At 42.4% G+C, this 24,865-nt stretch overlaps 1 protein-coding gene across 18 annotated transcripts in view; it reads right to left on the bottom strand.

Annotated features, from left to right (window-relative positions):
• Window positions 1–1,124: 1,124 nt before the first annotated feature.
• Window positions 1,125–24,865, bottom strand: part of TCF7L2 (transcription factor 7 like 2) — a 181,707-nt gene continuing 157,966 nt past the window's right edge. For 2 of the 18 annotated variants that reach the window (XM_055801467.1, XM_055801484.1), the window contains exons 7-14: window positions 24,563–24,649; window positions 18,058–18,198; window positions 17,054–17,213; window positions 16,188–16,295; window positions 11,451–11,499; window positions 10,854–10,904; window positions 9,612–9,684; window positions 1,125–3,430 (exon numbers count right to left, since the gene is read on the bottom strand). In XM_055801467.1, the coding sequence (XP_055657442.1) occupies window positions 2,998–3,430; window positions 9,612–9,684; window positions 10,854–10,904; window positions 11,451–11,499; window positions 16,188–16,295; window positions 17,054–17,213; window positions 18,058–18,198; window positions 24,563–24,649 (1,102 nt within the window). In that variant the 3' untranslated portion in view covers window positions 1,125–2,997. Of the gene's footprint in view, window positions 3,431–8,971; window positions 9,046–9,611; window positions 9,685–10,853; window positions 10,905–11,446; window positions 11,500–16,187; window positions 16,296–17,053; window positions 17,214–18,057; window positions 18,199–24,562; window positions 24,650–24,865 lie in introns of those variants that run through there. The other 16 variants (XM_055801488.1, XM_055801496.1, XM_055801549.1 and 13 more) reach the window with 14 other exon arrangements.

Below are 24,865 nucleotides of genomic sequence, written 5' to 3'. Positions count from 1 at the left end.
AAAGCAAACTCGTTCTGCAGCCAAGACAACTGACTTGCAGCCAGGTTTGGTTTTATCAGACCCCACAGCAAGGGACAGCACGGGCTCAGCACTGGGGCCGGGCTTCCCAAAACAGTCCTGTTCCCAGGTCTCTGCAGTAAATAACTTCACCCACTTTCCCATAGGAGGAAGAATACTTACCCTTTCTGCACAGCGTGTCGAGACCGACTGCAGGGAAGTGCATTACCTGAGAAATACAGTGGCACGACGGCAGGGAACAAGCCTGCTCCAAGACCTTTGCATTTAATTGCCCTCGAGTGCCATTGTAGAAATTACTGTGATTGACATTTTGCAAGATGACTGGGGCTATGGTGACATCCACTCGTGAGAGATTCCTGGAAATTACAAAGCTTCAATCTCTACTTAGCTTGAAGAAATTCAAACAAATCAACCATTTAATAAAAAGTCTTGTAAGTTCACTCTCATCCTGCAGCATTTGCAGGCATTGCTGAGTCGGGTGGATGCTGAATGCTCAGTGCTGCGAGCAGGCTGTGCTGTAAGGGCTCATTGCATGTAAAATAAATAATATACATATATATATAAAAATATATATATGCAAAACCAGACTCAAAGCTATCCAGGAGATAAACCCTAAGGCCAGCACAAGGACTCTGACTAATGAGGGGTCCGTCCCTAAGCCCTCCTGTGTGACCTTTATAGTGCATCAGCCCTGTGCTGTGGGATCACCAAGTTGAACAAAAATGTTTTAAAATTAAAGGTATCATCAGCCCTGGTCTCGTGTCGCCCAGTCAGGATGACTTCACACAGAGGGATGGCATTGCTTTAGCTCACGTGCCATTTGTCTTTTGCCAAATCACGTGCCACTTCCTTTAAATAAAAAGGATTTTCAACCATTCCTACTCATGCAAAAACTGGCTGAGCGGGGAGAGGGCTAGTGCAAAACAAAACTAGCAGGCAGTAGCATGGGAACCCAAAGGAAACACAGGATTTCTTGCAACTAGATAGAGCTGGCTGCAATTTGCCACGATTTGCACAAATTTTTTTGGAAGAAGTTTTCCACTCGGGCTGTAAATCTTTTTGGCCAGAGTAAAATGCAGTCAACGCATAAATGAGTTGACAAGTCATTCTCTGCACATACTAAGTTGCTTTTATTAATCCAGAACTGCATGCTACAGATACTGTACAGCATGAACATTTATTCATTACAAAAAATGGCTTCCAAACCATTAAAAATGAAAATCGGAATAAGAGCATAAAACGGAACAGTAACATCACAACTGTTAGGAAACATTCAAAGTATTCACAAAAAATGTTATAGTTAGCATCTTAATAAACCAGAGAAAAATCTGAGACAGTTTTACAATCGCTTCATGTCAACTACAATGGCACTGAATGAACAGATGAACAATTTTTCAGCTTTATACAGCGTTTTTTGCAACATCAACATGCCTAGGTTTTTTTTTTTTTGTTTTAAGTTTGCTACCTACCTGTATGTAGTAAGTGTACATAAAAGTGGCAGTCTGATTTTCCTTTTATGAATAATCTAATATACAGAATTTGGCCCTTAAGGGTTTATACCTCTTCATTTTAAATGCTTTCCGGACAATCTGCTACCAAACACGTCTGTTATAGGTGACATTAAAACTACATACATATCTACCTATGTAACATCACAGCAAAACATGATGAACAAAAAAATTACAGCATTAAAAAAAAAAAAAAGTTGTCGGGAGAAAGTTAAAAGTCACTGAGAATTTTGGCACATAAAAATTTTGCACACAGCCTACAGTCCTAATGTCGCAGGGGATTCAGCTGCAGTTCTGAACAGGAGACACTTGGACCTTGCTATTTTTCAAACAGCGTTGCTAAAAATTCCCTTGCTAAATTTTCAAGTCTTTTTGTGTGTAATGGCTTTTAAAGCAAATTTTTTTTTTTTACTCTATTGATCCTTGAAAAAATGCATCTGCGAACGAATGTCCATTTGGTGGCAACTGTGTTTCATATAGCAAAAAAAAAAAAAAAAAAATCATGAAAAGAAATCAAAACCAAAAATCCCGGAAAAAATATATATATACACATTTATATATAAACTTAAAAACCTTGTACAAATGAGTTGTTATATATAAGATGCTTACACTAAGGGAAAAAAAAACACTTTATACAATGTTTCAAGAAAAAAGAAGAAAAAAACATTTTAAAAGGGACAACATACAGATACAACAAGCAATTTCTAAAGCAATAAATACTACTGGTCCAATAGCGTTGTGATACTTTTAATTGTTGAGTAGCGTTCCCTCCCCCAAAAAGAACAACACCATGGAACAAGGTATATTAACACATTTTTTTAACCCTTTGTTTCTGTACATTTAAACAATAACAAGTAACATCACAATAAAGGTTGTTTCACACAAGGAAGAAAAAAAAAGAAGTAGTAGCGGCACCGCATTCATTGTGCCCTTAAAGGTTTAAAAACCAGATGTAAAATGATTGGTTCGCAAGCTCGTATTTAATACAAATAATAAAGAACCAATGCCTCCGGCAAGGGCTGCTTCAAAATTGCTTCTTTTTTTTTTTTTTTTTTAAATTTTTAAAATCAGTCTTTAAAACTAAGCTATTGGAACTACATAACAATTATGTATATATATATATTTTTTAAACGCTACAAAGACTTTAAACAGCTGTTGATAAAAATTTTGGCAGAATCATGAGGCTTTTCTCATCTACATATTTAAAAAGGAGAAATTGAAATAAGAATGGGTCAAATATTGACCAATGAACTCGATAAAACATCAACTAATGTAGCCACATGGCACAAATTAAAAACGAAACTGAGAAACGACGACAAACAGTGGACGACGACGAGGAGGAGAATAAAACAAAACACAACAAAACCAAACAAAACCAAACAAAAAAAAGGAAAGGAAAAAACCAAAACCCCAAATCCCAACAGAATTCAATCCCCCCGAAAGGAAACCGAAAGGGCTAACGAGGCTAAAGCTATTCTAAGGACTTGGTTACGAGGGAGAGCGGCTGGGGCTGTGTCCCTGCCAGAGAGCTGTGGGAATGCAAGGAGGACGTCGAGGGCTGTGCTAGGGATGCGGCGGCAGCGGCCGGCGGGAGGGCGGCCGGCGGGTGGTCCAGGGCCCCGTTGGGGCAGCTGGCTGCAGGCAGGGCGCCGGGCTTGCTCGCAGCGCTCTCAGCGAGGACGAGCGAGGATGGCGGCGGCATCATGACCAGGTGCGCCAGTGGGTCGGGCTTCAATGAGAGCGAGAGGGGTTGCGTTTGTTCAGTCTGTGGTTTCGAGTCTCTGGAGGGGGAGGCGAGCATGGCGGGGGAGGACGGAGGAGAGTCTAGTAAGCTTCCATCTGAAGAGGGTGGGCTGACGCAGCTGCCTTCACCTTGTATGTAGCGAACGCACTTTTTTTTTCTCCTAGAAACAGGGAGAGAGTTATCCGTGAATAAAGGGCAGAGACGCTGATGGAGACAGTTATCTAAAGCAAAGAGCTATCGGTTCACTACTCTGGGCTCTGCACAGGCGGGACCCCAGCCCCACGCACTGTCCTGGGGGTTTGGTGGGGTGTCCTTGGCCCTGAGCCCACTCAGAAGCCTCCCCTCGGCTAACAGATTTGGAAAGGATTCACCAATTGTCTCTTTGACCCCCTCCTCTTAGGGCCGCCTCCTTTCCTTAAGTGACTTTAATCATCAGAAAATCACATAAGGCATTTTTGGAGCCCACTGTGCTAATCTACAATCTCAACTTTCCTCCGGGGGGTGGGGGTGGGGCGAGGGAAATTTAATCCTTGTAAAATAAAAGCTCTGGATAGTTGATGGTATCTCAAGATGTCCCATAACGCTGTCCAGCTCAGTGGGGCTATCTCTACACCTGCATCACCTGTCGTCTCCTACGGTGCACTGCCCTTGGGAGGCAAGGATGGCTGCAAACTACTGTTCATTGCTTTCTCCTCTGTTAAGAACCACACCAAATCCAGAAATGTCAGTCAAACAGGAGGGATATATAATAGAGAGAACAAGAGAGAGGGGAAATAAAAACAAAACGAACAAACAAAGCAAACAGAAGAAAAAACAGGAAAAGAACAGAGTATGATCCAAAATAACAAGAATAACTGGTTGTATGGCCTGCAGGTTGTGGCTTTAGATCGACTCAATTTTACTTTTTGTTTTAAGGGAGAGTGGTAGATTTGGGAAGCTGCTCGTCTGCGTTTTGGGGAATTTTCCTCTGAGAGGCCATCCATGTAACTCCAGAGTGGGATCCAATTTCAGTAGGTGAAGAGCACGACGACAGGTACAAAGGTGAGGAGCAACATGGAGCTTATTTCACACCAGGGAATAGGAGAGTCTCGCAAGAGCCGCTCATCTTCAAATGAGTAAGTGACCCGACAAGAGATCTTTTCTCCTCCCTCTGTCCACTTAGTAATGCAAAGGAGCAATGAAAACAGATGACAGTTTCACACCATCTCTCCTGCCAAGTATATGCAAGACAATTCTAGCAGAAGGACAGAAATAATGAGGCAACCAACCACAGCATCTGGCAGGATGACGTTCAGTGGCCACCTTGACCCTAAGAACGATGTGTCTCCAGCCTCTCTATCCGCAAGCACACTTTCCATGGGAAGTGCTGAACTGCTGTCGCACAGCCCAAGGTGTATGACAAAGCCTGTCTAGAGCAGCTCTGTCACAATAACTTTGGACACTCAGCTAAGCTGCACAAAGCCACCAACGTGAAGGAGTAGCTTGCTCTCCCCCTCCAGTGGATACCTTGCCCTAGCTCGGCAACTTCATCAGAGGAAGGACCCAAGTGTGGCACAGCAGCTGAATGTTGCTGGGTGACACTCCCCACTCACGTAGTTGCCCCGGCTCCACTGCTGGTCATCAATGGTCTCCCCTATGTATGGCAACTGCATTTGACTTGGGTTAAACCAAGGTCTGCTCTCTAGGCAACGGGGCTAGATGTTTCTCAGCTGCCAGGGATATCTAACCAGCTTGATCCTGGAGTTAAAAGATATCATCTCCCAGAGCCAGAAAGGGACCACCAAGCCCGGACCTCATCCTTCCACCAGCTTCAGTGAGGGACCAGTGCTGTGACATCCCTTCCTCCAAAGACTCAGGCTCTGCTCTCAGGTTCTGCTCCACATTCCACATGGCAAAGTAAGGGGTTAGGGCTATTAAGAGTTTTAACCACGTTAGCCTGCAGATCAACACATGCTAAAAACTAAAGACAACCATGCAACTTAAATGTTAAAAAGAAAGAAAGAAAGAAAGATAGAAGACAGCAAGTGAAGGCTGTAAACCATGCTTTATTAGAGCAACGTTAAAAGACAGAAAAAAAATTAATTTGGTGGGCTCAAAACAGAAGCTGTTAAGTCTTCTACCATCAACAAACAATGCGGGAAGCTCTGGCTCCTGGCTAAGGACAGTTCTGCTCTCTTTCCCCTCGCCTCTGTCTCACCACTTCCTAGCTTCAGCTGTGCAACGCGACCAGGGCCACAGTTCATGTTTGGACCTTCTGTACAGCTTCAGTGGCAAAGCAGAACAGTGATCCTTCACAAAGCTCACCGATAATAGCTGTGTGGAAAGGTGGGTCCTCACAATCTGGAAACTGCAGGGCTCCCCCCACCCCCGGCCATCCCCAAATTAAAATTATTTGCAAGCAGAGACCCAAGATCTGCCTGCCTTATTGACGGGAGTCCAGAAGCCATTCAACTGGATTGCTCTGAACCTACAAGGCAGTTAATTATTTCACTGGAGGCAGTTTGAATCTAGAATATTTGAGTCCTGGTCTTGGCTGGGATAGAGCTAATTTTCTTCCTAGTAGCTGGTAGAGTGATGTATTTTGGAATTAGTATACAAATAACGTTGATAACACATTGATGGTTTCAGTTGTTGCTAAATAATGTTTATGCTAAGTCAAGGACTTTTCAGTTTCCCAGGCCCTGCCAGTGGGAGGGGTGGAGGGGCACAGGGGGTTGGGAGGGGACACAGCCAGGACAGCTGACCAGAGCTAGCCAAAGGGATCTTCCGTACCATAGAACGTCATGCTCAGTATATAAAATGGGGGGAAAGCTGGCCAGGAAATGCTGCTGAGGAACTGACTGGGCATCAGTCGGTGACTGGTGAGCAACTGCATCATGCATCACTTGTTTTGTATATTCTAATTCTTTTATCATTATTATTGTCATCGTTATTTCCTTCTTTTTCTGTCCCACTAAACCATCTTTATCTCAGCTCACTAGTTTTCTCAGTTTTAGGCTTCCAGTTTTCTCCCCCATCCCACTGGGGCTCAGGGGAATGAGTGAGCGGCTGTGCAGTGCTTAGTTGCCGGCTGGGGTTAAACCATGACATATGCCAAAAATTCAAAATTATTTTTTTTTTTAATACTATTTAAGTTCTGTGGTCTGAAAGAAAGTTTCCATGGCAAAGCAGACTTAAACCAGGTCTACCTGACTTTCTGGCTCCACAGAGTTAACAACCTTTTTAAAGCTAACCCATTGGTCTGCTACCTGGAGTAATAATTTCCCTTTGATTGGGATTAAGGGAGCAGATTGCTTCCTCTGCTTCTGTTGTGTACTAAGCTCTTTAACAGTGTGGCCACTTCTAGTCTAAAAAGCCATTTACTTCAGTTGTGGCGACTCAGGGCGGGGACATTTTTCCAGCCTGTGCCATTCCCACCACGTGTTATCCGTGGTCACGTATGTGTCGGGGTTAGGTGGGACAGGAGGCATGGTAAAACCCCAAACCCTGCCAGCCACATTTCACGAGATGTGAACGACAACCAGGCAACTGGTGAAGGGAAGTTAAGTAAACATCCAAGGAACTACTTGTGTCCCAGTTTTGCTCTCCTAAAAGAGGGAATAAAAATACTACATATCCCTCTGCCTGGAAGCTTTAGTGAGAATTGTTCACTTGTGCATTGCTCTGGAAGTGTCAATTAATACATCAGTCCGGTAAACACCAACAGAACTGACCCTGCTTGTGCTGCCCTTGAAACTAGCCCCAGGACAGCATCGGGAAACCAATGCTGCAATTGCCATGAATGAAAGCCACAGAGGATGACAAGGGTTTATTCAGTTGCTGTGAGCAAAGATGTCTCAGTTTCTATTGTAGCAGCAAAGTGCACATCTTTAGCACCTATGTAAGATGTGCTACTGAATGCTACCATTCTAGCAAATGCAATGTTATAACGGTTAGGACCAGAACCAGGAGAGAAATGCTCTAATACCTAGTGATAAAATGCCTCCATGCTTTTAGAAAAACAAAACGACAACAACAAAAAAGCAGCAGACTGTATCAGTAAGTCTAAAGCTATCAGCTACACCACTGAAGTAGTCTCTGATGGGCTGCAAAGATTTCTGACCAAAATTTGGTGTAAGAGAGGGTTTGTGCTTCACACGTAACCTAAGCGCTGTATAGACCGAAAGAAATGACCTTGCTGCTAAAATGTAGTTTTAGAAGTATGCTGTTTTATGTAGGCAGCTAGGGAAACATAAAGCAACGCAAATATGATATGCCCCTCGTTCTGGTACTTGGCGGACAGAGCCTGATGTGCTTCCAACGCTCTCTTTCTAGACTACACAAATATCTGCTGATAGTGTATAGCGAACTAACCACAACCCAACTAAACACAGCATTCAAGTCTTTGGCTACCACGAGACTCAAGCCTCCTGACACAGTGAAGTGGCTATCCAGTTCTTCTGGACTGAACCCTTCTTCCTTTAAGCTTTAAGAAACTGCCTCTATCAGAGCTTGTTTAACATACGCACTGGTACTGACATCTTAAGACCCCAACACCCAGCACTAGCATGCCTCGCGTGGAATGATGTGCAATCTGTTGAAGACATTTCTGGTGCCTTATCTGGTATTTTGACATACACCACCACCTTCGATCCACGTTTTCCTCGACACTAAGCACAAACAAGACTGCGTGCATACACAAAATACGATGGACATCTGATCTACATTCTAAATGAGATGGAGCACATGGGACTGGCATGAGTAAGAAGGGAAAATGTGGGAGAGGAATCACTACACACAGAGTGTGGTTTGGGTTGAAATACCTACCATCATAATATTCCAAATTCAAAGACTGCTTGTATCAGAACAAAGAAACAACAAATTTAACGAAATGCGATCATATAAGGAAAAAGGAATGAGAAAAGAACTACTCGGTATCCCTCCACCAAGAAAGAAGTATGTACTGAGTTATACATGGAATTAAAACTCCAGTAGAACATGGGCTGTCGAAATTTGGGCTCTCTGATGTCTTTCATCTCCTCTTAATGCTGGAAACTGTCCTACTAACGTTGCAGTTAGTTTTGCCTAGAGCTCAGGCGTTTACAGCTCATTTGTTGGGATAAAATTTAGGAAAAAACTTATTTGCAGAATTAGAAAAAAAAAAAGACATCAGATAATTTAAAAACCTGGTATCTTACATAAACCTTAGGGCGGCGTAGACGCCTACAGGTAGCTATTTAATTTTGCAGATAACACCAAAAAATATGAGTACCATATAAGCTGTAAACACTGGCTTTTTACATCTCTGATCATGAGAAAAAACAGTAGTGCTACAGATCCCAGAACCTTTTTACAAAGTCTTTGGAGGCAGCGGACATAGACCCAAATGAAAGACAAAATATAGATGTCCTGCTAAACATTTATTTTGCTGACAATCTGGAAAAAATAATAATAAAAAAAGCCAAAAAACTGCCAGCTTTAAGGACTTCAAGTTTTTCTTGTTCCCAGTTCTACCACCAGGGAGAGGTTATTGGTAAAGAAAGAGAGAAAATGGCATTAAATTAGCAAGAAATTCCAAAGATTAAAGATTATTAGCAATTGATGCTGTGGGAGAGAGAAAGGTGGGGAGTGGGGAAAAAAGATTAAAAAAATAAAATCACACAAATGCACTAAGAGGACAGATTGCTTTTATTTCCCCGAAGGCCTAATGGGTAGTATTATACCTGCATGGTTTGCACCATAAACTCTGTCGGTCAAGCCCGAACAATGCCCGACACTTCTTTGGAGTATTTGCATCTGTTAGCATAAGGTAAACACAAAAAATACAACACAATGGTGGATAGAGCTCATTTGGTCTGTGTCATCTTAGCTACAGCTACGTTTAACTTTCAATCACCTCAGTTTTATTTGGTAATCTCCCCTCACACGAAGGGCAGGAAAACAGGACTTTCAGAATGAGCCAAAAGAAAACCAAAAAAAATCTCTGACACGGCCATGCATCTGTCCGGTGTCGGTACCGCACTCCGTGCCGTGTTATGAAGGGCTTTGGGAGTGAATTTCCTTGGGTGGAGGCTTTGAGGGCAGGCTGAGCCACAGATCAGATGGGCTTAAGGCTGATGCTGTTTTACAGTGGGTTTTTGGCTAGCAGCAGCAAAGAGGAAGGCAAAAAAACAACCAACAACAACAACAAAAAAAGCAAAACCCTTTCAGAGAGACGATAACTCATGGCAGTGTCCCACTCCCTTGTGTCTTCTAGATCACAACACAGAGCTACAAAGCAACAAGGCAGGAAAAAAAAGGGGAAAGTACCAAATAAACCAGCTGCAAATCAGCCATAGCGAGTCTGGGAAAACTATACACACCTGCAGGGGCCGCACCAGTTATTCTGTTGATCAAGGCCAAAGCGCGCTCGGCATTTCTTAGGAGCGCTCAGGTCTGAATGAGTTCAAGAAAAGCGAGCAGAAAAGGGAGAGAGGAAAAAAAAAGAAAAGGGGAGAGGGGGGGAGAGAGAGAGAGGAAGAGAGAAAAGGGGAGAAAAAAGAGAAAGATAAAAATAAGGAAAAAAATAAAAATAAAAAAGGGAATAAAAATCAATGTCCTCGTTATTAATTGCAAAATATTGACTTTTGATTTAAAAGTTAAAAAAAGTGATAATCACATTTTTATTCAACTCTTGAGATTAGCTGTTGCAATTAAAGCTGCAGTATCCCTTTATAAAGGACTGTTTCTTTCCCTTTTAAAAGAGCAGGTAGAGGAAAGTCATTGTGACTGGTCTAGCAGGATGTTTCAGGCAAGATTTATTTGGGTTGGGCTGGGTTTTTTTATTCTCTTTTTTTGAAGGGGGGTGGGGGAAAGGAAGAAAAGAAGCTGAGTATGGAAGTTAGATCCTGAACATGCTTTTTTCTTCAACTCAGATATAAAATAAGAGGAAAAAAAAGAAAAAAAAAAAAAAAAGGAAATTATATCTCCTGGGATAATGCAGCTTTTGGAATAACATTCAATTTATTTGTTTTTATTAATTTGTATTTAAAAGAATGGATAAGAATAAGCAGATTGCAGAATGAGTATGTTAGTATCAGCCAGAAAATAAAACGTAAAGCATGGCAAGGTGCTGAGTTAGTACAGCTAGTGAATTGCAATGAATAGGCTTGAGCAGAAAGGAAAAATAAAAAAAAATAAAAAAAAATCAAAACTAAAATAATAATAAAAAAATGCATATGCATGCTAATGTGAGAAGACTTAGTGGGAGCCATGAAAAATGCCATTAGATTAAGGAGGTTCATTACTGACTTGCTTCCATTCTTTATCAGTCTCTTTAAAGAAATACTGCATATTCAATTTGCACAGTTAGTACAACTCTTGCGTTATTTTTACTGTATTACTGTTTTAATAGCAATTGTTACAAACCAAAAAACAAAATTAAAAAATACTATCAAACATATAATAGATATAAAGATATATAGATAATCAATAGTATCAAAACGTGTGGATGGTATTTTTTTCTTAATGTCATAAGTGTTTAATGTTAAAATCTATAATGGCAGGAAAAAAAATTAAAAAGCAGTTTATAAACTATTTTAAATGACTCAAAATGACGTTAGCACCTGTAATCGGAGGAAGTGAAAGGCAAGGATTTAGGAAACATTCGCTGTGTTCTGAAAAAAAAGAACAAATTATACAAAGGCTTCAAAAAGACTAAGTCAGGGCTTCTTCAAAATTGACTATGAGATTGCCTATGCAGTATTTCTAATTTCCTATATAGAATGGCAAACCTCCTTAATTTAAAATGGGTGCGATTTACCACTGTAAGGCATGCATCAGAACATACAGGTACAGCCCAAATTAATACCAAACACATACATACATACACGCACACACATATGCGCAAAATAAGCGGACAACTTTATGAACGATGGCATAGGCATTATAACTATGGCTCTGCAGTTAAAGGCTTTGCAATCACTATGTGCAAATTCAGCTAACGTCACAAGAGGCTCTTACATGCAATGGCTTAGTTACTAGTTTTAGAAGGGCAGTAACGCATAATTAGAGTGCATTAAAAAAAAAAAAGGCTGTCTAGTATAGGGACCGGCTCCCCATGAGGCCAGGAGACTCATACCCACCTCCCCCGTACCTAGGAGTGTCACACCAGGATTGCCACACTTCCACTAAGCAAGAGATTTAGATTTATTTTTACTTACCATTGGTCTCTCCTGGCTGCTTATCCCTTTTCCTCTTCTTCTTCTTTCCCTGCAGGAAACATACACAAATGAGAAGGATAAAAAATCCCCAAACATGTGTCCTTGCAAGATGGCACCAAGCGATGGGGCTGTGGCCAGGGTGGGAAGCTCCCTGGGGAGGACACCGAAGCGTGGCGCCGGCTCACCCTCAGTGCAGGGAGGTTTGGGGGACCCCGAGGGGATACTGCACTGTGGGGATGGCTCTGCCTGCCTGCTCTGTGACTTCTCAAACAGCCTCGCTGCACCCCCCCCAAAACTAACACCCACCAAAGCCTTAAGCAGCTGGGGAGGAGGGGGCAGAACAACTTGCAAGATGTTTCTTTTGAGATAAGATCATCATGAAGACAACAACATTTGACACCTGTACACTTCGGCACCTGGAAGTTTCATAAACCATTTGTGGTCATGTGGCAGGGCAGGGAGGGGAAGAAGAGGGAGACTGAAGGGGAAAGAGTGCGTGAGTGAGGTCAGATCAAGCCCCTGGAGTTCCTCAGCACCCAAACCCAACTGTTGAAGCAGACAAGGAAGCCGTAGTAATGAGTAAATCCTAACCTACCGGTTTGCAAGTGCACTGACAACCTAGGAAGCAAAGCCAGGACAAGGAAAAAAACCCACGTAGAACTAAGACCCTTCCCACATTTTGCTCCATCACAAGGAAAATGAACAGTTACATTCTGCTAAACCGCATCCTTTTCCCAAATACTGTCCCACAAGGTGACAGAGTTTGTTACGGTTTCTGACTGGAGGGAGAAAGGCCTTTCCTCCGCCTCCCTCCAGCAGTGGGGGAGAGGACACCCGGGAGCCTGACTTCTGCGGACACCCAACCATCCTTTTCCAAGAGAAGAGTTATAAAGTAACAAACATAGCTCAAAAGAGAAAAGCTATTTCCTAAGAAAACTCTTCTAGCACTGAGCTACAGGGTTTGCAGAGCAGGACAAAAAGGCCAGTGAGATCCCGGCTTTTGAAGATGCGGTGGTATGAGAAGTTGGTGAAAAGACACCAGACCAGCAGTCCCTTGTGGTCAGGAGGGAACAAACATGTTTTGGAAAAGGAATCTCACAGCACTTTTGAAGGGTTGGACATATCTGTGGGGAAGCCAAGAGGTTCTCCCACAGGGTTAGACATCTTTCTCAGCAGGTTGGTCTGGCTCCCAGCTAAATGGTTAAGATGGGCTTCAGCTTGGCACATCCACTGTAACATCTGGGATGCTCAGTATATACATTCCAGGGAACGTACCAGTAAGAAATTCCCCCAATGTGAATGCTGGATTTTGATTTGTTGTTGTCACACTCTTCCTCCCCAAAAGCTGGCTTTCTGGCGTGGAGCTTCTGCACTCGTTCCCCCTGGCTTGCTCAGGGTTGTAAACTGCCACCCTGCTGTCCAGGCTGCAACAAGCACAGTCTTGTTCACGAGAGCCTTCTGGTGATGGACTGTCCATTTGAAAGGATTTTTAAACAACATGCATGTAATCCTGTAGCCTGGATGCTGCTGAGAAATGATCTCTGACACCTCTGAGGTAATTTTTGGGGATATTGAAAGTTGTCACTCTGAGTCAATTGCTACAGCAGCCATCAGTCTAACATGACAGGCAGACAAGATAGACAAGTATTGCTCCTAAAGCTCCATGAGAATAAAATACGGAAAAGCATGGTATCTTCAAGTCCATGTATCATATCACATAGACACAAGATGCTCAGACTGCCCCATCTATATTGATCTACATTGACAGTAATTCTGTAAAAGTCAGTGATTTTTTTTTTCACTGACAACAATTTTTTTTCACTTTACAACAACATAACCAAAACCAGACAGTTGCCTCCAGACCATAAGCCTGTTACTTATTTAATCTCAAGGAAGCCACTTGCATAATTAATAGACTGCATCTGCGGCACATTTGCTTAATTTTTGCAGTACATTTGGGAATTTGAGGGCTATTTCAGTTTGAGACCTCATAACTTCTTCACACGAGGGCCAGCCAGAACAGAGGTCAGGAGTCGCCTGTCCTTTACAAACTCTTCAAGCCAGGTATTAAAGTACAACCTCTTTAGGGAGCAATCTGTTAAAAATGGCCGATATACAGGACCATCAGCCAGGGACCTGGAATTTCTAGTCGCTTTCCAACACAAGCTTTGAAAACTGTTTCTAACTAAGACCTGACAGATGTCCCACTAACTTCTACACTCTTTTCAAAGGAAACAGGGAGGAGAATCACACGTCTTGCTTGCTCAGTTTCTGTGCTATAAGAAGATATATGATTACATAGCTAAATTAATACATGGACTTAAGTAAAGAATTATGGCAGAAGTTTTTCAAGTGTTCTGCAGAAGACACCATTTCGCCATTGCCTCAGATTGTTCTCCCAAGACTTGAGCAGATGGTCTGTAACCTTTTCTAGCATTATACTATACAAATCCTTAAGATGCGGATGTAAATACTTGTTAACCATTTTGGCAGCTCCCCCTATAAAGCCAAACCAACATGGGTTTTGACAGGACTGCAGAGTTCTTTGGTGCTAATTTTCTAGGCAAGTGGCAGGCAAGGTGACTAGACCCTTACACACTTATGAATCCAGCACTCAGTGCTGCTTAACATCTTCTATTACATCTCAGAAAACGCAAACATGCCTTGTGACACCAACCACTCCACATGGGATTCCCTGAATCCTCTTCTCTTAAATAAGAGCAGGCTGAAAGCAGCCCGAAGGTGCTCCCCTGCGAGATGCATGAAGGGCTCAAGACCCTACAAAACAAGCAGGGAGGAGGCGAACTCAGAGCACTTTGAATGGACCAGGAGAAGAGAAATAAATAAAATCTGTGGATGATGCAATCGTGTGATGCAAAGGTACCGCACTCTCCTCAGGCAGGAAGGTTCCCCCTGAAGGTCACTTGGGGGTACAGCATCAAGCCGCTGGGAAAGCGCTGGCTTTCTCATCCTGTCCTTTTTAGCTTGAGAAGAAAGGGTTTCTCAGTGCTCACATGGTGAGGACAAAAGTAAAAGGTCCTAAACACTGACGGCTTTGTACATGCCCATCTGTCGGTGGCACAGTCACTGTGCAGAAAGAGCATTCCTGAAACCTCAGTTGAGCCTGTACTCCCTTTTGAACACCCAAGACGAAAATACTGCACAGTGCCGAGGAACTACCTCAAGCCTATGGTCTGACAGCCTCAGGCCAGACTCTGCTGAAAAGGAAAGGAAAATGTGATTAAGCCGGAGCAGTGCCTCATCAGGCTTAACGAGGTCTCCTCTGAGGAGCACGCACAGCTACACCTGCAACAGCGAACAAAGGGGGGAGCGAGGCAGAGGCCAATCGAAAGACAAAATGATCAAGAAAAAACAGAAAGATTTGAAAAAAATGTCCTTAAGTACACATTGCTAAGTAAGTGAGTATGTATATTCTCCAGCACCAGAAGGATGGAAGGGTGTAGAGAGAGCTGCTGCTGCCCCAGGCTTTGCTGCAGACTCCTAACTGGCTTCTTCCCACCCATACATGTAAAGTGCAGATTCTCATAGAGGTAAATGTTGCCATATACTAAAGACACCATTTACGTGATTTACGGCAAAATAGGATATTTATGGTAGAGTAGGCAGTGATGATGATGATTATGGAAGAGACAGACTTCAACAAAAACAAAATGTGTAAGACTATACGTAACTGACATCAATCTTACAGCTGCTGGTCCCCAAACTGCAGGGGAATGTGCCTGGAAGGCAGGGAGCAGGGTTTATTGCAGAGTTAGGGACCTTGAAAGCTTTAGGTGATTTTTATTTACATTTTGGAAACAATAACTGAGATGCTGTGATAATCCTGTTAAAGAGGGTTTAGAGCTCCCACCAATCCACAAAACTGTCAAGATATTATGGGTTTAGGGTTGCCAACACTTACTACCCAGCTGCACCACTTACCCTTCAGAGAAGAAGGAGTTACATACTACTAGTAAGTGGTTACAATGCTGGCCTCATGTTTTTAACAGACAGAAAATTCTACCACTTTTAGCTACAAAACAGGCTTTCTGAAAGTCAGAGAGGGAATCAATCCTAAAAACACTCCGTGAATTGATCACAAACTCCAAAACACTTCTTAAAAAATGAGGGGAAGGGGAGAAGATAACATGGCCATGAAAAAGCAAAACATAATCAAAATATACAAAAGTAGAGCGTGGAATAATTAATTTAACCCCACTTGAGAGTAAGACTTTCAAACAAGTCACACTTTTGGTTTTGCCAGTCCTTCTCTGAAGCTAGGATAAGTCATTCTTCCACTTTCCACTATACTCTCACACAGATAAGCACAAGACACTGATTATTAATCTTTTTGGTGGAAAGGAGAGGAGCCATACTAGGGGAATTTTTAATGTTGTTTTAAAAAAATGAAATTTCAGATAACCAGCAAGCCAAACAGCATTTCCAGATGCTGGTAAAAGTGAAGGCAAGAGGTTCTTCACAGAGCTCTACTGTTATGCCCCAATTCTACCCTTTTGTTAGTCCCGGCCAGGAAGCCCCTTCCAAGTGGAGGGCTGGGAATTATCCCCAATAGATTTAGTATCGCGGAGGGAAGCGTCCGTTGTTACCAGATTGGGATCCTGAGGCACGCTTTCCAAGTAGTGCTTGTGTGCAATGTGTGGTCGTAGTTCAGCAGGTCATATACACATTTCTACAAGCTCTACTACTAAAAAAATTTCCACCTACATAGGAACCTACATAGTTATCCCGTGCGGACCAGCCCGGGTACAGCTGCATATGAAGCTGTCGCTCCTTTCTTGCTAGTTCATAGTATTTTGCTTGTTCTTCTCTGGATAACGCGTGCCACTGAGGTGAAGAAAAGAGAAAAAGACAAAATAAAAAGCACAAGTTGTGTTTTTTTTTCTTTTTTTAAAGCACATTAACAGAAGAGTATATTTTTTATATACATATATTTATATATATATATATATATATATACAGCTAGAGTTGTTTTTCATTAAAAAAGAGATTAAACAAGATGATCTGGCAGGCAGACATTCATATTTTATTTATAACTCCAGATTATAAGTCCAGCCAACTCAACTGAGTCACAACTAATCATTTACGTTCTCTCAGCCCCTTTGTCTCGTGATGAGAGAGGAGAATTAAGAAAACTAAACAAAAACAAGGAGCAGGGGAAAGGGTCCAGAAGCTGAACCACCTGTCCTGAGTCAGATCTCAGGTTCTCCCTCTCCCTTCCCCAATGGCACCCCTTCTCCTCTTCCAGCTCTCACAGGTGCTGATACTGGTACTGTTCCCAAAGGCTTCTTCCTTCCCCATCTACTTTTGCCCTTTGTTTTAGAACAAAGTAAAAACCTGAAATTTTTTCCATCTATAGGTCATGGAAGGAACATTGAAATAACACTGCTATTAATTAACTGCACCTCTCCCCCATGAATGACCCCACTGGCAAAAACTGTCTGTGAAAACCAAAAACCAAACCAAGGCCTTTGGTTTAGTAACTTCCCTATCCATTATCGAAATATCAGAAAAACATAGTGATTCAGAGGGTGTGAATCCTACCGAGTATCAGTCCCTGCTTGTGCTTCTCCCATGTTACCTACCCTTCGACCGAGGATTTGGTTGATGGCTGCACTCTCTTTCAATGTGCATTCTGCTACAACTTTTGCTCTCATTTCCTTCATATACAACATAAATGCATTAAGAGGTTTCTTTATGTGTGGCTTCTTTTTCTCTTCTTCTTTTTTGGAGTCCTGATGTTTTCTGAAGGGTAAAGATACAACAGACAGAAACCTCACAGTGAGAACCCTTGTGAATTTATTAAATTAATCCCCTCAATCTCTCTAGCATTAATCCTCAGAAATCTCTTAGGAAGAGGACCAGAAGGTTCTCTACAGCCTTTACCCTGGCTGCTGTATAAGAACAGTTTAAGAGCATTATAAGGAAATCCATCTCATGTTTACGCAATATCACCGACTACCCTCTCAGCCCCTACAAGAACCTTGGAAGGACATGGGCACGCAGGAAGATGGGTTCATGAGGAGGGCTTGTGAACATGATGGTAAATAACGACACCCCACTGTCAATGAGAACGCAAATGCTGTCCTTCTGCTTCACCCATGAAATGAAAGGCAAGAAGTACCAGAAGCTCTAGAGGCAGAGGCAGACCAGGGCCCTCCTCAGTTCAAACCTAAACTTGATATTAGCTCTCCCTGCAGCTTTGAACAAGCCATTTACGTTCTAATTTATTGTCTCCTGTTGTGCGTCTGGTATCTCACAGCTTCAAACCAGGCACTAACAGGGAGACTGGTCAAGATAGCTTGAATCCTGATCAACAAAATTCTACATCCTTGCAAAAACGGGTGAAATTAGTAACTACAACTACTTGTCTATGCCACAGAATGAATCTGAAAGATTGTTACCATTATTTTGACTCACTTTGGTAGTTAAAGCATGTTCAGATCAATTAGAACAGAAAAGAAAAAGCAATCTAAAAAATATTTTACAGCAAAAACATTCCCACAAATCCAAGCCTTTTTAAAAGCCCCACATACAAAGGTGATGCTTTGGGTGTTCTTGAAAGAAGACATGGGAAGCAACAACTTACGAGCTGTGGAGTGAGCCGACATCGCTCTGGGAAGATTCCTGTTTGACTGTTGGTGTGACTATGGCCGGATGAGGGATTCCAGTTGTATGTAAACTATGGTGTGGCGGGACCATGTGTGGAGGAAACCTAGAGGAGAGAAAGCTGTGTAAATCGTCAGAATAAAAATGAATGAATGGGGAGGGATGTGTACACACATTAAAAAAAAAAAAAAAAAAAAGGCATATAACAAGCACATGACAGCTAGACAAAGCATATGAAAGCTGGCAGCATTAATTAGCAATAAATTAAACATAATGACTCTTCTAATGTCATTAAAGCCAATCTTCCCCTTCATTATCATTACTGACATGAGACATCATGATTTTTAACATCTTTAACAAAAGGCAAATTCAACTGGATGAACTTGGATGAAAGTAGAATTTCAGCAACCTTGAACACAATCCACCAGTCCACTTCTTTGCTAAGAAATTCCCTGTGGCAACCAAGGAATCAATTTTTATAGTTTCTGATTCATGTGAATTTGAGATGACATTTTTTATTGCATATTGACAGCAAAATAAAATATTAATGCCCACACAATCTAGATGCATTTTTTATAATTCTTATAGGTGCCTCATTAGCTACATTTTGTTGATAGAGCAAAAGAAAATATTTGTGTCTAATAAATCCCTGAGCCACTCTGCTTTAACAGAAGTGGGAGATAGCAGAATTAAGTAAATTTTGACCCATTAAGATAACCTAGCAAATCTTAAATTCATGCAAAATAACAGTCTAGTCTTCCTAAAGAGAAAAAATGTCAGCTTTATGGTGTATGGTCATATACATGGACAGGCCCCAGTCCTGCAACTGGGTTCAGAGGGATGTGCGATCCTTCTGCACGAATCTAATTGTTCGGTTGGGGCCACAGCATGAACAGGGCACAATCATTCAGACTTTCTACTTTTTAACCAAAATGAACAAACTTCTCAAAAGCAGGACTGACTTCATATCATTATTTCTCAACAGTCTCACAAAGGTTTTGCAGTGAATAAGTAAAGCATACTATGACTGAAACCTCCACTGAAGTCAACAGGTTTCCAGGGAATGGGATCTACCCTAAAATTTTAGCTTAGAAATAACTTCCCCCAAAATTCCAAAGCTAAAGTGATCTGGCAAACAACAAGGGTTTTTTTGTCATTGCAAATCCCTACTCCCATCCTATATTTTGAACCATCTTGGTCCAAATAAAATACCCCAAGAATACAGATCACACAAAGGTATAAAGAATTATTTCTTGTATCATCAATATACAATGATTTTTTTCTATCAAACAGGATTTTAAATGGGGTGATATACCATGGATAACTAGACTCTGTACAAGTATCAGAAATATAATGGGATTTCTTTTTTTTTTCTTCCCCCTTTTATAGATTCCATTACTGAGCTTAAACACCCACCCCCCACCCCCCCTGCCTTGCAAGTGCTTAGACATTCCCTGCATTCACAAGATGACACAGTAGTACTTTCATGAACAAGAGGTACTGTCCACTACAAGCTCTGAGGATCTTTGTCTATCAGCTGGTAGTACTCAGGATCATTAGACAGAAGTATTTTGTCTTTGAAGGCAGTGGTGGGAAGAGCAGGGACCGACAGGGAGAATGTGAAATTGTTCGAACTGTAGAGAATTGCAGCTCCTCACAAACAAAGGCATGGAGAGAAGAAAAGGAGGAGGGTGTGATGGCAAGGGAAGAGGAGAATGGGCAGCAAAATGGCCATTCCTACTTCTGCTAAAGACTCACGGACACAAATCTTCAAGTGGATTGTCAAAATGCCTTCCCCACTCTCTGACAAAAGTAGCTGGGAGAGAAGTGCACGTTTTGGGGAAATGCTTTGGTGCATGGTAGGTCAGAATAGAAGAGGTGAGGCTGCAAGGACACTGATGTCCTGGTCCCACTTCTGCCACAGAATTGCCTCACCATCAGCCAAGACATAAACAGGCCCTCTGTATCATTTTTTTTCTATTCCCCCTCCCTTTATTTTCATGTGTATGTATTTTGATTGGACATACTTAAAAGTTTGTTCACACAGTGCCTGGGGCCTTCAGCCAGTTTTGCAAACAAAAACTGACAGTAAGAGCTTTTTTTTAAAAAAAACAAACTTACAAACACGGGCAAAAATAAAACCCATGGCAAAATCCTGACCTTGCTGAAAGTGGTATAAGCATAGTGTTAAAAAGTTGACACACTCCTACTGAATACAGCATTCAAGAGAGGACTGTGCTGCTTGGGCTAGCTAAGGTTCAAACTGGAACGAGAGCCAGTGACAATGGAGGGTGAGGATGGAGACGAACAGCCTGCCTTCAGAGAGCAGGCGGGGAGAGCCGAGCTTGTCTGACATGAGGACACAGTGGGAAGGGCAGTGGCCATACCACCAGCAAGGAAGAAGAGCTGAGTGCAGTGGTAGCACAAGGACAGAAGGCTATGAGAGCAGACCTGAGGAAGATTAGACACATCACTGGAAAAGGGCTCCCAAATATCAAAAGAGACTGATTACAGCTAGAGTTAATGGGGACAAAAGATGGTGCTTGTTAAGCTTCTGAAGAGAATCCCGTGATGTGGCCGCACAACTAGGTCGTAGACTTGTTTCTCAAATGAGGATCTGGTCAAAAATGAAAAGCACACTGCAAAGCAAACTCTGCCTGCATGGTGGATTGTTGTATGGTCAGAGTGCTCAAAGGAAACAAATTCAGCAAAAGATAGGGGGTTATTTTATTTGTTTGCTTTTGATGAAGATTTAAGTATGTCCAGCTAATAAAAAATTGAGGAAGATGGAGAAAATCTGCAAAAGATGTAACTCCCCCCTCCCCAGTTATGGGAATTTTTTTTTCCCAGTTACCGTTCAGGAGAAAGAGAGTAAGTACCTGCACATCGGAGAGTGGCCAGATGGGGAGGAAGGGCAGAGGAGGAGGAGAAGCCTACGTATGCAAATTGTGTGAAAGCCTGGAGGATGAGGAAGCCTCCACTGACTTCAGCTGGGCTAAGATTTTACTCACTAAACTTCAGAGATACGGCAGCCTTCATCAACAGGTAGCTTCAGCTCAGTAGTTATTTTCGGGATGGCAGTTTCCCCAAGGCAGTTGTGTGTTTATTACCAATGACCATTCATTATTTCACACTGACTCTGTCTCCCTCCAAAACACAAGGCTGCCTGTTGGACTTACACACCCCTTCCTGTGTTTGAGGCTATAAAAACATGCTCCAGAACCCAAAGTTGCTCTCACAACCCCATGGACTTCAATGGGCTGGGTGAGGGTTCAGCCCAAAGTCTGAGAAACTACTTATTTCCATGCAGACGTCCACTTACACGGCAATACGAGTGGGGGAAGAGTGTTAATTTTTAAGTTCCTGGCTACACTCCAACTTTAGTAATTACATCCAGCAAAAGTGAATTTCCCCTGAAATTTCAATTACAGAAGGTATTTTCCACTGCCACCGCTTAAGTGCTCTGCAATGTTTGTCTGGTGTAATTCTGCTAAATTATTTCCTGATTTCCTCTCACAGCAGTTGTCTTTTCATAGTGGGTCCACTGTCTGCCCATCAGTCAGTTAACCCTGTCTCAATGTACATTAAGGGCATATTATAGAGGGGTAATGAAGGATCAAGAGATGTTGTAAGCACGCTGCACGCATACAAAGTGAGTGGGGTGATGCTACGAGCAGAGAAGAGTTGCAAATGGTTAAAACAACCTGAAGACACTACCTTAATAGTCTAAACCATTTATGAAAATCACTATTAGTCACCCACTAACCTTTTATAAACTATTCATAAGCACACTCCGACTAATGAACCGTAATTACTAAGCTTAAGGAACATTCAGGGTTGGGAAGCATTATATGCTCCAAAGGTCTGTATCATCATGCAGGCAAAGATGGGAACTATTTTTAAAGGAAGGCTCTGGAAAAAGGTGGATGGAGGGATGAGGCTGAGGCCTGTCGTGGCTTCATCATTTGGGCAGAGCCAACACAGCGACCCCAAGGCTTGTACCAGGGCCCTGCGGGGCTGTGGGCTGGAGGCCAGCCATGAGCAGCACGTTTGCAGGCAAGCGTGGGCGTTCGTGGGCATCCCTGGGCACGCCAGCCCCATCTGCCAGCTATGCCGGCTACTCAGGGCAAGGGCTGTCCCACGGCGGAGATCAGACACTCCAGCTGATACGACGGGCATGAGAAAACATGCATCAGACCACATATCAGAGCATGGTCTGCCCAGAGGGTGTTCCCATGTATGGGAAACCAGGAGAGAAGTTTCTGGGCTGAAACAAAGGATAAACATCTTAAACCTATTCATCACTCTGCGTGTGCGCCTGAGCATGTGTGCACATACGGGCTTATGTCAGAGACAAAAACAAAAGCTGTGCACACCCCTCACCTTCGCCTAAGATATTCCCCCGTATTTTTTTCTCTAGACAAGTATTCCATGAATTGCAATAAACACCCTAAAAATTCTAAGCAGCTCATTATACACCACTGTCTCCTTTTATGGCTCCAAGCCAGAATATAATGATGAGTCTTAACTTGTTAAGGACAACTAATTTTTTGTTCCTGGCTGTCTCAGGGGCTTCTCTCTTACTCACTCTCACTTTACTTCACTGTTGACATGTTTCTGTTAACTGGATGTCATCTGCCTGCCTTGATTTTATGCACAAGCAGTAGGATGCATTTTTCTGTGCAACAATTCTGCTTTGAGTTGCATTAGATTTGTCATTATTCTCTCATTTTCCCCTTGCACTTGTAACATTTCATCTATTCCTGCCTTATTTTTTGAGCCACGGTGCACCCACATTATGGTTTATACATGATCTTGCTCCCTTTGAAGCCGGCAGATTTCAGAGCCAGCCCTCGTCAGGAGAAGTGCCTGCTACCAATTTAGCAGGCTGAGGGCCCCGAGCTCCAACAACTCAATCTAAAGGGGGTCACAGGGTGGCACAAGCGAGTGTCAGCAAGTGCTGTTTAATTGCCAATCTAGGCTTCTCCATGGTGTTTAAAGTATAATGACCCATCACTTAATTCTGAGAAGTCCTGGCCCTGCTGCTGAATGGAATGAATATCAAAGGATGTGCTAGAACAGGGCAAGGAGCCTACATTTCCTATAACTGCCATAAGTATAATAGACCTCTACTTCTGTCGTCCCATTACCACAATAATGTATTTAATTTGCTGTGTACTCTTTTTAACTAGATACCTTTCATAAAGCCTATCTTGGGAATATAGCCTCCCCCCTCCCACATCTCCCCCCTCCCTCAAATGACTAGCCTCTCTAATAATAATTAAACTAAATCAAGCTCTACTTTGCCTCACACCATGCCTGCAAGTCTTCTATAGGTATTAAAAAAGATTAAATGGAGGGATGGAACCATTGTTTAAATTTGCAGGTCTCTCCCCAACCCAGGATTTTTTCTCCCCCATGCTGAGTCTATTAATTTATTTTTTTAAGTTATTTTCCAGTTGCGTCTCTATTTGCTGGAGCAACACAGGCAAATTTTAGGTTTTCGCTTTTACTCTACTTATCTGAAGCATGCAATGCACTGTTTCCCTACCCATTCACTCATGAGCTCCAGTTACAGGTTTCCATTTCTCAGTGAGGTGTGTTTCCCCCCAACCCTCCCCCAATCTTTTTCTCCTTAAAGCCTCTATACACCAACCTTCACATATGTAACTGCAGAGATGGAGAGGAAGGGACAGAGCAGGGAAGAGACGTGGAACCTTGCTATGTAATGCATGTTAATTTAATTATGTGCCATCATCAAAATGGATTTGCTGTTTCAGCCCATCAGGAAAGTCTAAACTTCCACCGATATAATTAACCAGACTGAAAATCAGATGAACAGAAAATAAAACTATCATTAGGAGCAATTAGTGATTACTTAAACATAGTGCTGCCAACCAGTTTGTAAATAAAACTAGCAGCCCCTGGAAAATTAGATGGAATTAATTGGAGGTAGGGAGGGGGAGAAATACATACTTCTAAAGCTTTAGAGGGTCAGGCAGGCCCTTTTATGTTGACTATCAGTGTTTGGAGCTTTAGTAGGGGAAAAGACTGTGCAATAACCTTTCTCCCAACTCTGCCTGAAGAGCAGCCCCGCTCCCTCCCGAGACTCCCCTCTCACACACAGAGTGCAGCTCTGGGTGATAGCCACCAAGAAAGTAAAAGGTATCACGACTTCTCCTGCTTGCTTTTTCAACATGACATTCTCCCAGCTTTTTCATTTAGTTAGCGTTCCAAGATGACTGCTCCTCACATCTCCCTCAAAACCACATTCTTAAAACCCAATGACAGCGCTAGGACACCCTCTCCTACTCCAACAGGAAGGTACTCCTTGTTCTCTCCTCTGTCCACTGAAAAACTGGTGATGACTGTTTAAGTGAAGTCCTTTCAGAACTATGTTTCCCAGATGAAATGCCCTCCTCTAGAGAGGGTGGCAGGAGGAGTTACATTTGCTCTCAATTCAGGACCTCAGCATTTGAACTCACCTTGACATGGAAGCATTGACAGTCAGAGCTGTTGGGTAAGGGTGGCGGAAACCCCCCGTCGTGATTGGGTACACTGGCTGACCTTGCCTAGCAAAAAAGAAGGGAAAGAGAGAATGAGAGAAAGAAAAAAGGTGTTTTTTTTTTAAAAAAGAAAAACAACAAAAAACTTCTCTCTGCACAGTAAGCTTTATTCTCATTTGATCAGAACAAAAATCTTGGGGATTGTACAGCAAGGATCAAAGGAAAGAAACACAGAACAATTTGAATGCCATAAATCTGATAGGAATGGCTAATTAAATTTTA

This window comes from Falco peregrinus, chromosome 1 (genome assembly GCF_023634155.1).
Source record: "Falco peregrinus isolate bFalPer1 chromosome 1, bFalPer1.pri, whole genome shotgun sequence".
Lineage (NCBI taxonomy): Eukaryota > Metazoa > Chordata > Aves > Falconiformes > Falconidae > Falco > Falco peregrinus.
Note: the sequence above shows the minus strand (reverse complement) of the source record. Positions and strands in the feature narration are given on the sequence as shown.